The sequence below is a fragment of the Gobius niger genome (genome assembly GCF_951799975.1).
Source record: "Gobius niger genome assembly, chromosome: 22".
NCBI lineage: Eukaryota > Metazoa > Chordata > Actinopteri > Gobiiformes > Gobiidae > Gobius > Gobius niger.
In genome coordinates, this window is record NC_136873.1 from 10,221,125 (window position 1) to 10,233,940 (window position 12,816).

A 12,816-nucleotide genomic window follows, 5' to 3' on the forward strand; every position below is an offset into this window, starting at 1 on the left:
CAAATTGGGAAAACTTCTAAAACAAAAATTAAAATTACAAAAAAAAAAAAGGGGGCAAAATTGGGAAAACATTGTGAAGAAATTTAGTAAATGAAAAAAAAAACGATCTGGGGAAACCAATGACAAATTAGGGGCAAAATTGGGGAAACTTCTAAAACAAAAATTAAAATTACGAAGAAAAAAAAATGGAAAAAATTGGGAGAATTTGGCGCAAAATTGGGAAAACATTGGGAAGAAATGTAGTAAATGAAAAAAAAAAAAAAAGATATGGGGAAACCAGTGGAAAATTAGGGGCAAAATTGGGAAAACATTACTAAAAAAAGATTGAAAAGAAAAAAATTGGGAAAATTAGGGGAAAAAATTTAGTAAAAAATGCAAAATTAAAAAAAAAAAGGGAAACATTTTTGGGAGAATTTGGGGCAAAATGGGGAAAACATTTGGGAAAAAATTTAATACAATTTTTTTTTTTTATATAAATAAAAATTGAAAAAATAGGGACAAAATTGGCAAAACATTGAGAAGAAATGTAGTAAATAAATTAAAAAAAAATGAAAAAAAAAAATTGGAAAATTAGGGGCAAAATTGGGAAAACATTACTACAAAAATGTAGTAAAAAAAGATTGAAAATTTAAAAAAAATGGGAAAATTAGGGGCAAAATTAAAAAAAAAAAAAAAAGGTAAGTGAAAAATTAGAAAAATGGGGGAAAAATAAAACAAACTAGGAAAGTGTTTTTTTCTGCCCTTTTATTGTTAAAGGAAGAAATGCAATGGAAGGAAAAGGAATAAATAAACATTATTAATCTGTTTTCTGGTTCTACATGACAAATAATTTAAGTATCGGTAAGTAAGTATCGGTATGGTTGAAGTACCGGGATTGGAACCAGCGTAACGGTGCCCAGCCCCGAGCGGGACTCACGAACTGAACTACACAACATAAATATTACACAAACCAAAAGTCTTTTTTTTTTTAAACTCATGTACATATTTGTAAGACTAGCCTTAAAAACAAAGCTTTCAAAAAAACATAAGTTCCCGCCAATTTCGGACCCAAAAAGAAAAAAATTTCCCAAAACCTTGTGGTACATCACGACTATCGACTACGCGGCGTGACGGGCGGGGCTTCTGTACACGGGCCGGCCTGTCCGACCTTCGGGAGGAGGGGCCGGCGTCACGGCGGCAGCTTTAACGGAGGTCAGGCGGTGACAGGGCGAGGTCATGAGAACTGGATCTGCTGCACCGTCGGGATCTGGAGGAGGAGAGAAGTCACGTGAGAAAAAACTACCTGATGCCTCCTCGATGGTGGCTCTCGAAAGGTCTTAAGCCCCGCCTTAACCGCTTAACTTCTGAACCTGAACGGATCCCATTTTCTACAGTTTGGCTTTACCCTAATCGAAAAGAGAAAACAAGGATGTAAACGCAACAAACATGTGAGAAAAATTCAACAAAAAAGTGAGAAAAATTCAACAAAAAAGTGAGAAAAATTCAACAAAAATGTGACAAAAATTTTAAAAAAAATGTGTCAAAAATTCAACAAAAATGTGACAAAAATTCAACAAAAATGTGAGAAAAATTCAACAAAAATGTGAGAAAAATTCAACAAAAATGTGAGAAAAATTCAACAAAAATGTGACAAAAATTTTTAAAAAATGTGTCAAAAATTCAACAAAAATGTGACAAAAATTCTACAAAAACGTGACAAAAATTCAACAAAAACGTGACAAAAATTCAACAAAAAAGTGACAAAAATTCAACAAAAATTTGACAAAAATTCAACGAAAATGTGACAAAAATTAAAAAAAAATGTGACAAAAATGTGACAAAAATTCAACAAAAATGTGACAAAAATTCAACAAAAATTTGACAAAAATTCAACAAAAATTCAACAAAAATTCAACAAAAAAATCAACAAAAATTCAACAAAAATTTAACAAAAATGTGACAAAAATTCAACAAAAATGTGACAAAAAATCAACAAAAAAGTGACAAAAATTCAACAAAAATGTGACAAAAATGGAAAAAAAGACAAAACATATAAAAGGTGACACAACACAGCTACAACACGAGGAAAAAGATCAGTTTTGTGGGTCTTAGCTTTCAAAAGAGGTGTTACACAGGCCTATATAATGGCCAAAGAGGACAGACTGCATTTGGTTCAGGCGGGTGGTAAGAGGTTAACCAAGCACATTTTCCTCAGGTCGGCTTGACCCAAATCTAAAAGCTTGAGTTTGCAGCCTATAGCTCAGTGTCACGCCTCATTTGAAAGCTAAGACCTACAAAACTGATAAACTGATCTTTTTGCGTTGTTGCAGTCACTTTTTCGTCACGGTTTTGTCACTTTTTAATTGCACTTTTATGGCTTTTTTGATCAAGTCTTTTCACTCTTTCATCATTTTTTGTAATAAAAAAAAATAATAAAAAAGAAATTGGGATAAAATTTGGAAAATTAGGGTCAAAATTGGGAAAACATTTGGGAAAAAATTGGGAAGAAATGTAGTAAAAAAAAAAATTGAAAAAGAAAATGGGGAAACAGTGGAAAATTAGGGGCAAAACTGGGAAAAAAATTAAAATAAATAAAAATGTTTAAAAAAAATGAGAAAATTGGGAAAAAATAAAACAAACCAGGAAAGTGCTTTTTCTGCCCTTTTGTCGTTAAAGGAAGAAATGAAATGGACACCTTTTTGTTTTCGGGTTCATTCTCGTTTTTGTCGCCATTTTGAAGCTTTTTTCAAGAAGTTCTGCACAAAACTACTTGCTAGTCAATAAAAAAGTCAATAAAGTCAGTTATTAAAAAAAAGAACAAATACCCAAACTGAATTAATACACAAACTGTCTTCTTTTCCATTTACAAAATGAGTTTGGGCAGAAATTGGATTTTTTTCCCCTCAAACTTGGCTGTAAATACTGTTTAAAGTGACGTTAGCCCGTAGCCTGTTAGCATGTTAGCTTCTTCTTCGTGATTCCATTAGTGTGTAGTGGCTCCATATATTAGTATATATATTAGACACATTATTAACTTATGTATTTTGTTTTTTACTTTCCACAATAAAACTAGGAATAAGGACTGTAAATTAAATTGGCTTAATTAATCCATGCTTCCTCTCATCACATCGTCCATTTGAGGAAAAGAGCTAAATCACGGAACACGCTAGTAGAGCTTGAAACTACAGGGTTAGCAGCTTTTAAACTCAGGACATGAGGAAAGTCAAATGAAATGAAAGTGCGGTAAATTGCTGCGAGTGGAGCCACCTGTTGGTAGGACGTGGTGTAAACCATGACGTTCTGCTGCTGTCCGTCAGCCGTGATGATTCCAGCCGGGAGAGGATTCGCTGAAAACACAACACGCGGTTTTAGAACACAGATCTACGGCTCTGACCTGGGACGGTTTGGAAGCGTCTCTTTAAAGTGAGGTTAGATCGTACTCACAGAAACTCTCCTCTGCCAGCTCATCACCGACTCCATCTCCCAAAGACACTCCAGGGATTCCCTTCTCCCCCTTCATGGCCTGGACACAGTAACCAACAGCAATAAGACTTTGACCCGTTTCTCACAGAATATATGGCTTTGTATTACATTAAAGCTGCGCTCGTCTACTCCGGCCAGTAGGTGTCAGGAGAGAGTCCTTTCCCCTGGTTTATCAGATCACAACCTTCAGTAACTTCTGACTGTGCTAGCTGATGATGCTAACCCCTGACTGCATTAGCCGCTAACGCTAACCTCTGACTGCGTTAAGCGATGACGCTAACCTCTGACTGCGTTAGCCACTAACGCTAACCTCTGACTGTGCTAGCTGATGATACTAACCTCTGACTGCGTTAGCTGATGGTGCTAACCTCTGACTGTGCTAGCTGATGATGCTAACCTCTGACTGTGCTAGCCGATGATGCTAACCTCTGACTGTGCTAGCTGATGATGCTAACCTCTGACTGTGCTAGCCGATGATGCTAACCTCTGACTGTGCTAGCCACTGACACTAACCCCTGACTGCATTAGCCGCTAACGCTAACCTCTGACTGCGTTAAGCGATGACGCTAACCTCTGACTGCGTTAAGCGATGATGCTAACCTCTGACTGTGCTAGCCACTAACGCTACCCTCTGACTGCGTTAGCCACAAACGCTAACCCCTGACTGCATTAGCCGCTAACGCTAACCTCTGACTGCGTTAAGCGATGATGCTAACCTCTGACTGCGCTAGCCACTAACGCTAACCTCTGACTGTGCTAGCCGCTAACGCTAACCTCTGACTGTGCTAGCCGCTAACGCTAACCTCTGACTGCGTTAGCCGATGATACAAACTTCTGACTGCGTTAAGCTATGTTGCTAACCTCTGACTGCGTTAGTCGCTAACGCTAACCTCTGACTGCATTAGCCACTAACGCTAACCTCTGACTGCATTAGCCGCTAACGCTAACCTCTGACAGCGTTAGCCACTAACGCTAACCTCTGACAGCGTTAGCCACTAACGCTAACCTCTGACTGCATTAGCCGCTAACGCTAACCTCTGACAGCGTTAGCCGCTAACGCTAACCTCTGACAGCGTTAGCCACTAACGCTAACCTCTGACTGCATTAGCCGCTAACGCTAACCTCTGACTGTGCTAGCCGCTAACGCTAACCTCTGACTGCGTTAGCCGATGATACAAACCTCTGACTGCGTTAAGCGATGTTGCTAACCTCTGACTGCGTTAGCCACTAACGCTAACCTCTGACTGCATTAACCACTCAAGCTAAGCTCTGATTGTGATAGCCGCTAAAGCTAAGCTCTGATTGCGATAGCCGCGAACGCTAAACTCTGATTCCAGTCTGGTACCCAGGACTACTCACAAGTGAAGACAAACAAAAGTTAAAACCAAGGCCGTTAGCTGGAATCGTGGCAGCTGGAGTTGGTCGTACCTCTCTGAACTTCTAGTCTGTCGTACCTCTCTGAACCTCTAGTTTGTCGTTCCTCTCTGAACCTCTCGTTGGTCGTTCCTCTCTGAACCTCTAGTCTGTCGTACCTCTCTGAACCTCTAGTTTGTCGTTCCTCTCTGAACCTCTCGTTGGTCGTTCCTCTCTGAACCTCTAGTCTGTCGTACCTCTCTGAACCTCTAGTTTGTCGTTCCTCTCTGAACCTCTAGTTGGTCGTTCCTCTCTGAACCTCTCGTTGGTCGTTCCTCTCTGAACCTCTAGTCTGTCGTACCTCTCTGAACCTCTAGTCTGTCGTACCTCTCTGAACCTCTCGTTGGTCGTACCTCTCTGAACCTCTAGTCTGTCGTACCTCTCTGAACCTCTCGTTGGTCGTACCTCTCTGAACCTCTAGTCTGTCGTACCTCTCTGAACCTCTCGTTGGTCGTACCTCTCTGAACCTCTCGTTTGTCGTACCTCTCTGAACTCCTAGTTTGTCGTACCTCTCTGAACTCCTAGTTTGTCGTACCTCTCTGAACCTCTAGTCTGTCGTACCTGAACCGAGCACATTTTCTCCAGTTTGGCTTTACCCCAATCCAAAAAGCTTCTGGAAAAAAGGTGTGAAAATAGCGACAAAACTGAGACGAAAACAATGATGGAAATGTGACAAAAAAGTGAGAAAAAATGGATGAAAAAGTGGCACAAATGTCACAAAAATGTCAAAAAGAAATTGACGAAAAAATGACAAAAATGTGACAAAAAAATAAAAAATGTTTTACAAAAAAGACCAAAAAATTTTACAAAAAAATTATAAAAAATGGACAAAAAATGACAAAAAAGTGAGAAAACTTTGAAAAAAAATGGACAAAAATTTGACAAAAAAAATAAGAAAAAGTGGCAAAAATGTCACAAAAATTGACGGAAAAATTGACGAAACATTCACAAAAAATTGACAAAAAAATGGCAAAAATGTCACAATAAAAGTGACAAAAAAGGACATTTAAAAAAAATATATATTACAAAAAATGATTAAAAAAAATGAACATGTGACAAAAAAGTACTATTTGACAAAAAAATTACAAAAATGAGTTGAAAACCCCCCAAAAAGTGATGGAAAAAAAATCTGCTGACGTGAGGAAAAAGATCCATTTAGATGAGTTTTGTAGATCTCAAATGAGGTGTTACACTGGCCTACAAGATTTGGGTAACGCTGAACTGGAGAAAATGCTCTCGGTTCAGGCGGGAGTTAAGAGGTTAATGTCATTTTTTATTGCCCAAAAATGACATTTTAATGCTGCAAATGCAAAAAAAAGATTTGACATTTGATCGAACAGAGGAAAGAGAATTGGACGGTGGAGCAAATGTGGTCAATATCCTAGTCTGTCGTACCTCCCTGAACCTCTAGTTTGTCGTTCCTCCCTGAACCTCTCGTTTGTCGTACCTCCCTGAACCTCTCGTGTGTCGTACCTCTCTGAACCTCTCGTGTGTCGTACCTCTCTGAACCTCTCGTTTGTCGTACCTCTCTGAACCTCTCGCTTGTCGTACCTCTCTGAACCTCTCGTGTCTCGTACCTCTCTGAACTTCTGCAGGTAGAGCTTGAGCGGCTCCACGTACATGTCGAAGCCCAGCGTGGACATGGCGAACAGGATGTCCTCCCCGTTGATGGTCTTCCTCTTCTCCTGGTGGCAGCGCTCGCTGGCCTCGGACGTGATGAAGCTGATGAACTCGCTCACGCACTCCTGCACGCACTCCTTCGCATCTTTGGCGATCTGGAAGAGAGCGCTCACACGTTTAACCACAAGGAAATGAGCTACAAGGCATTTCTTCATCGGTTCAGCTTCACACAAATGTATTTTCTGTTCCTGTAGGGCGACAATGATGCTTTGGAACATTTTAACTTAATGTAACAATGTTTTAACCCCTTAACTCCCACCTGAACCGAGCACATTTCCTGCAGTTTGGATTTACCCCAGTGCAAAAGCTTCTGGAAAAAAGGTGTGAAAATAGCAACAAAACTGAGATGAAAACAATGATGGAAATGTGACAAAAAAGTGAGAAAACATTGATAAAAAAGTGACGAAAAATTGATGGAAAAGTGGCAAAAATGTCACAAAAATGTCATAAGAAATTGGCAAAAAATGGACAAAAAATGACAAAAATGTGACAAAAAAAAGACAAAAAAATAATAAAAATGTGACAAAAAAATAATAAAAATGTGACAAAAAAATAATAAAAATGTGACAAAAAAATGACAAAAATGTGACAAAAATATAATAAAAAATTGACAAAAAAATGACAAAAATGTGACAAAAATATAATAAAAAATTGACAAAAAAATGACAAAAATGTGACGAAAAAATAATAAAAATGTGACGAAAAAATGACAAAAATGTGACAAAAAATGACAAAAAAATGACAAAAAAAATAATAACAATTTGACGAAAAAATGACAAAAATGTGACAAAAAAAAGACAAAAATATAATAAAAATGTGACAAAAATATAATAAAAAATTGATGAAAAAATGACAAAAATGTGACAAAAAAATGACAAAAATATAATAAAAATGTGACAAGAAAATAATAAAATGTGACAAAAATAAAATAAAAAATTGACAAAAAAATGACAAAAATGTGACCAAAAAAAATAATAAAAAAATGACAAAAAATGACAAAAATGTGACAAAAAAATGACAAAAATGTGACAAAAAAATGACAAAAATATGACAAAAATGACAAAAAAATGTGACAAAAAATGACAAAAAAATGACACAAATTATACAAATTTGACGAAAAAATGACAAAAATGTGTCAAAAAAATGACAAAAATGTGACAAAAAATGACAAAAAAAATAATAAAAATTTGACGAAAAAATGACAAAAATGAGTTGAATACCCCAAAAAAATGATGGAAAACAAATCTGACGCCGTGAGGAAAAAGATCCTCTCGGTTCGGGCGGGAGTTAAGAGGTTAAAGGGCAGACATGGCCTCACTGCATGATAAGGTGTGTCTTATTAGCTTCCCTCTTATTTTCCTTGGTTGTGCTCCTCGACAAACACAACCAAGAAAAGAAGTTCATTTCGAGCCCTGTTTATGAGAACAGTTAAGTTCTCAGGGCATCTGCAGGGGTGGACAAATCAAACGTAAGACTTTTTAAGACACTCTTCTTTACCCCCGACTAAACCGAGCAGATTTTCTACAGTTTGGCTTGAATAAAAACCTGAAAATGGCGTCAAAAAGCGCCTGACCTTCCCCGTCTGGGGCACGGCGTTCTTCATGATGCGGGCCACGTTGGCGATGGGCAGGTAGATGTCCTGCTCCCTGAAGTTCTCCTTGATGCCGCCGTCGTCAGGGTCGTTCAGGCTCTCGTCCGCCTCGTCTGCAAAAACAACAGGAAACTCTTTTACGCTCGGAGTTTTCTCTACGGAAACGGAATCAAAGCGTGAACGGTTGCACTTTTCTCATCACAGAAGCTGCCGTTACTTTGATGATGTTCTGAGCCGTCTCTTTTATGTATCGGTTTCTGTTTTCTCTCAAATGTTTCGTTTAAAAGCTTAACTCACAGACTGTCAGCCATTTTGAAATCAGAGAGCTCCCACTGCCAGGGGATTTTGACTGTTTTTTCAAGACCCACAGAAAATGTAGGTCTAGGTCTATGTCAACACGAAACCCACGTAAAGAAAGACTAGACTCTCTTCTTCCATCTAAAAAAAAAAGTTTGTTTGCACCTCTTTCCATTCTTTAGTAATCGTCCGTAGAAAATAGGTGAAATCACCCAAAATGCTGTTTTCTGACCAAAAAGCTGAGTAAATGAAAGAGCAACGCTGCCCCCTAGTGATCAATTATTTGAGCAACTACATTTTCCTGATTTACAAATAAAAATAAATAAAAAAATAAAATAATATGACTAAAATATAAATAAATAAAATTAATATAAAAAAATAAACATATAAATAAAATATGAATAATTAAAATAAATAATATAATAAAAAAAAATAAAAAATATAAATAAATAAAAAAAAATATATATAAATAAAATATGAATAAATAAAATAACAAATAATATAAAAATAAATAAAAATAAAAAATATAAATAAAATATAAATAAATAAAAAATAATAATAAAAAAATAAAAAAAATAAAAAATAATAATAAAAATAAATAAATAATAATAATATAAGTAAAATATAAATAGATAAAAATAATAAATAAAAGAAAAAAGAAAAGAAAAGAAAAATAAATAAAAGAAAAACTAAAAGAACTTGTAGCTGTTCCAATTAAAAAACCCAGTTGACGTCATGGTTTACACCGGCAGAAGCAAGTCAGATTCAAGGATTCTTAACCCTTTAACTCCCACCTGAACCAAGCACATTTTCTCCAGTTTGGCTTTACCCCAATCCAAAAGCTTCTGGAAAAAAGGTGAGAAAATAGCAACAAAACTGAGACGAAAACAATGATGGAAATGTGACAAAAAAGTGAGAAAACATTGACAAAAAATGGACGAAAAACTTACAAAAAAAGGACAAGTGAAAGAAAAAGTGGCAAAAATGTCCAAAAAATTGACGAAAAAATGACAAAAATGTGACAAAATTGTGACAAAAAAATTACAAAAAATTGACGCAAAAATGATGAAAAAGTGGCAAAAATGTCACAATAAAATTGACAAAAAAAGGACAAAAAAATGACCAAAAAAGACCAAAAAATGATGAAAAATGATGAAAAAATGATGAACATGTGACAAAAAGTGACAAAAAATTTACTATTTGACAAAAAAATTACAAAAAAGTTACAAAAGTTAGTTGAAAACACCCCCAAAAAATCTGATGACGTGTGGAAAAAGATCCATTCAGATGAGTTTTGTAGGTCTTAGCTTTCAAAGGAGGCGTCACACTGGCCTACAGGATTTGGGTAAAGCTGAACTGGAGTAAATGCTCTCGGTTCAGGCGGGAGTTAAGAGGTTAAAGCCATTTTTTTAATAACATTTGACCAAACAGAGGAAAGAGAACTGGACAGCGGAACAAATGTGGTCAATATCAGCCAAACCTGCAGATGAATCATTTTGGTATTTTCAGTGAACTTGTTGAGCAATGTCATCATTTTAATTTCAATGCTTAGTGAAACCCCCGGAGTTCGACATTCTGTGCTCCTCCAAGCCGCCACAGGGATAAAGTTGAGTATTTATGGTGAGAGTCTCGTACCGTCCTGCGACTGGAGGACGTAGTGTCCGTATTCTCCGGCGATGCCCAGCTGAGAGGCGTCCGTGGTCGAGTTGTCTCCGTCCATGATCTACAAAACAAAACCAGACTGAGATCCTGTGTGTAAAGCACAAGGCACATTATAAAACCGTGTCAACAATGTTTTCCTTGAAATGTGACTTTAAACTGAGGTATTTAGGCATTTATGCTCTTCACATAACGTCTGTGCTGAAGGAGGAGCAGGGATTCCAGACAGAGGAAGGCAGAGAGCACGATGTCATTCATATCTGGTATAATAAAGATGGATAAGTGGCTGTGGGAATTAAAATGTATAGGCTAGGTAAGTCGCAGAAGTCTACATTAAAACAAAGTGACAAAAATATGATAAAAAAGTGACAAAAATATGACCAAAAAAGTGACAAAAATATGACCAAAAAAATGACAAAAATACGACTAAAATACGTCAAAAATGTGACAAAAATACGACAAAAATACAACCAAAAATGTACAAAAATATGATAAAAAAAGGGACAAAAAAAACGACAAAAAGTCACAAAAATATGATAAAAAATATGACAAAAAAACGACTAAAATACCTCAAAAATACAACTAAAATACGACTAAAATACGACAAAAAAACGACTAAAATACCTCAAAAATACAACTAAAATACGACTAAAATACGTCAAAAATACGACAAAAATACGTCAAAAATATGACAAAAAAAGGGACAAAAAACGTCAAAAAGTGACAAAAATACAACAGAAATACGTCAAAAATATGACAAAAATACGACTAAAATTCGACTAAAATATGACAAAAATACGACTAAAATTCGACTAAAATATGACAAAAATACGACAAAAAATGTGCAAAAATATGATAAAAAAAGGGACAAAAAAACTTCAAAAAAGTGACAAAAATATGACAAAAAAATCACAAAAATACGACAAAAAAGTGACAAAAACACAACAAAAAAGTCACAAAAATATGACAAAAAAAGTCACAAAAATATGACAAAAAAGTCACAAAAAAGTGACAAAAATACCACAAAAATGTAATGGCAACAATGAGGAAAATGATCAGTTTAGATCAGTTCTGTCGGTCTCAGCTTTCAAATGAGGTGATCCCTGGACAGCTCTCCAGTCACAAAGCTTCTAGATTTGAGTAAAACCGAACTGTAGAACATGTTACATCTGGGAGTTAAGAGGCTACGAGCTGTTTCCAAATAATAACCCTGTCACTAAAGGACCAGGCTCGTGCTGCCGGTTACAAAACCCCCCTGAGAACAAAGCAGAACCAGAACCACTGACCTCATGTGTAAACTCTATAACTCCACATAAACCTGATCCAAACCCTCCTGAAATGACGTTTCGCCTCCTTACAGCACACAGGGCCAGACTACACACACGTAATAGTCGCGGGTCGGGGTGAAAGCTAAAGCTAACCGGCTATGCTAACACTATTCCAAACAAAAACAGCGTTAGCAAAGCGTTAGCCTCATTTAGCCGCACGTTTATTACGACTATCATTCCTCCACACGTGTTTTACCTCCGGTGGGGAACATTTTCAGAGCCATACCGCCGCTGGCCCGCGGTTTTCTTTGTCAATAAATCCACGTGACACAAATACGACAAAAATGTGACAAAAATATGACAAAAACACGACAAAAAATTTACAAAAATACAACAAAAAAGTGACAAAAATATGACAAAAAATTGACAAAAACACGACTAAAAAGTGACAAAAATATGACAAAAACACGACAAAAAAGTTACAAGAACACGACAAAAATACAACAAAAAAGTGACAAAAATACGATAAAAAAAACCACAAAAATACGACAAAAAAGTGACAAAAATACGACAAAAATATGACAAAAACACAACAAAAATATGACAAAAACACAACAAAAATATGACAAAAACACAACAAAAATATGACAAAAATATGACAAAAAAGTGACAAAAATACAACAAAAAAGTGACAAAAATATGACAAAAAAGTGACAAAAATATGACAAAAAAGTGACAAAAATACGACAAAAAAGTGACAAAAATATGACAAAAAAGTGACACAAATATGACAAAAAAGTGAGAGAAAAAAATGACAAAAAAATGACAAAAAAGTGAAAAAAATACGACAAAAAAAGTGGCAAAAATACGACAAAAAAAGTCACAAAAATATGACAAAAAAAGTCACAAAAATATGACAAAAATACGACAAAAAAGTCACAAAAATATGACAAAAATACGACAAAAAAGTGACAAAAATATGACAAAAAAGTGAACAGGCTCGTGCTGCCGGTTACAAAATCCCCCTGAGAACAAAGCAGGTGAAGCTCCAGAACCTCATGTGTAAACTCTGCTCTATAACTTCACATAAACCTGATCCAAACCCTCCTGAAATGACGTTTCGCCTCCTTACAGCACACAGGGCCAGACGACACACACGTAATAGTCGCGGGTCGGGGGGTGAAAGCTAAAGCTAACCGGCTATGCTAACACTATTCCAAACAAAAACAGCGTTAGCAAAGCGTTAGCCTCATTTAGCCACACGTTTATTACGACTATCATTCCTCCACACGTGTTTTACCTCCGGTGGGGAACATTTTCAGAGCCATACCGCCGCTGGCCCGCGTTTTTCTGTGTAAATAAATCCACGTGACACAAATACGACAAAAATGTGACACAAATATGACAAAAACACGACAAAAAATTTAGAAAAATACGACAAAAAAG

General features: G+C 36.2%; 1 protein-coding gene across 1 annotated transcript; it reads right to left on the bottom strand.

The window, feature by feature from the left end:
- Nucleotides 1–1,155: 1,155 nt before the first annotated feature.
- Nucleotides 1,156–11,662, bottom strand: LOC306981418 (nuclear transcription factor Y subunit beta-like). Its single transcript, XM_079581034.1, has 7 exons — nt 11,627–11,662; nt 10,079–10,166; nt 8,129–8,259; nt 6,453–6,650; nt 3,424–3,502; nt 3,247–3,326; nt 1,156–1,246 (listed from the first exon to the last, which is right to left on the bottom strand). Exons 2-7 carry the CDS (start codon nt 10,161–10,163, stop codon nt 1,214–1,216), a joined length of 606 nt encoding a protein of 201 aa, XP_079437160.1. The 5' UTR covers nt 10,164–10,166; nt 11,627–11,662; the 3' UTR covers nt 1,156–1,213.
- Nucleotides 11,663–12,816: the final 1,154 nt, after the last annotated feature.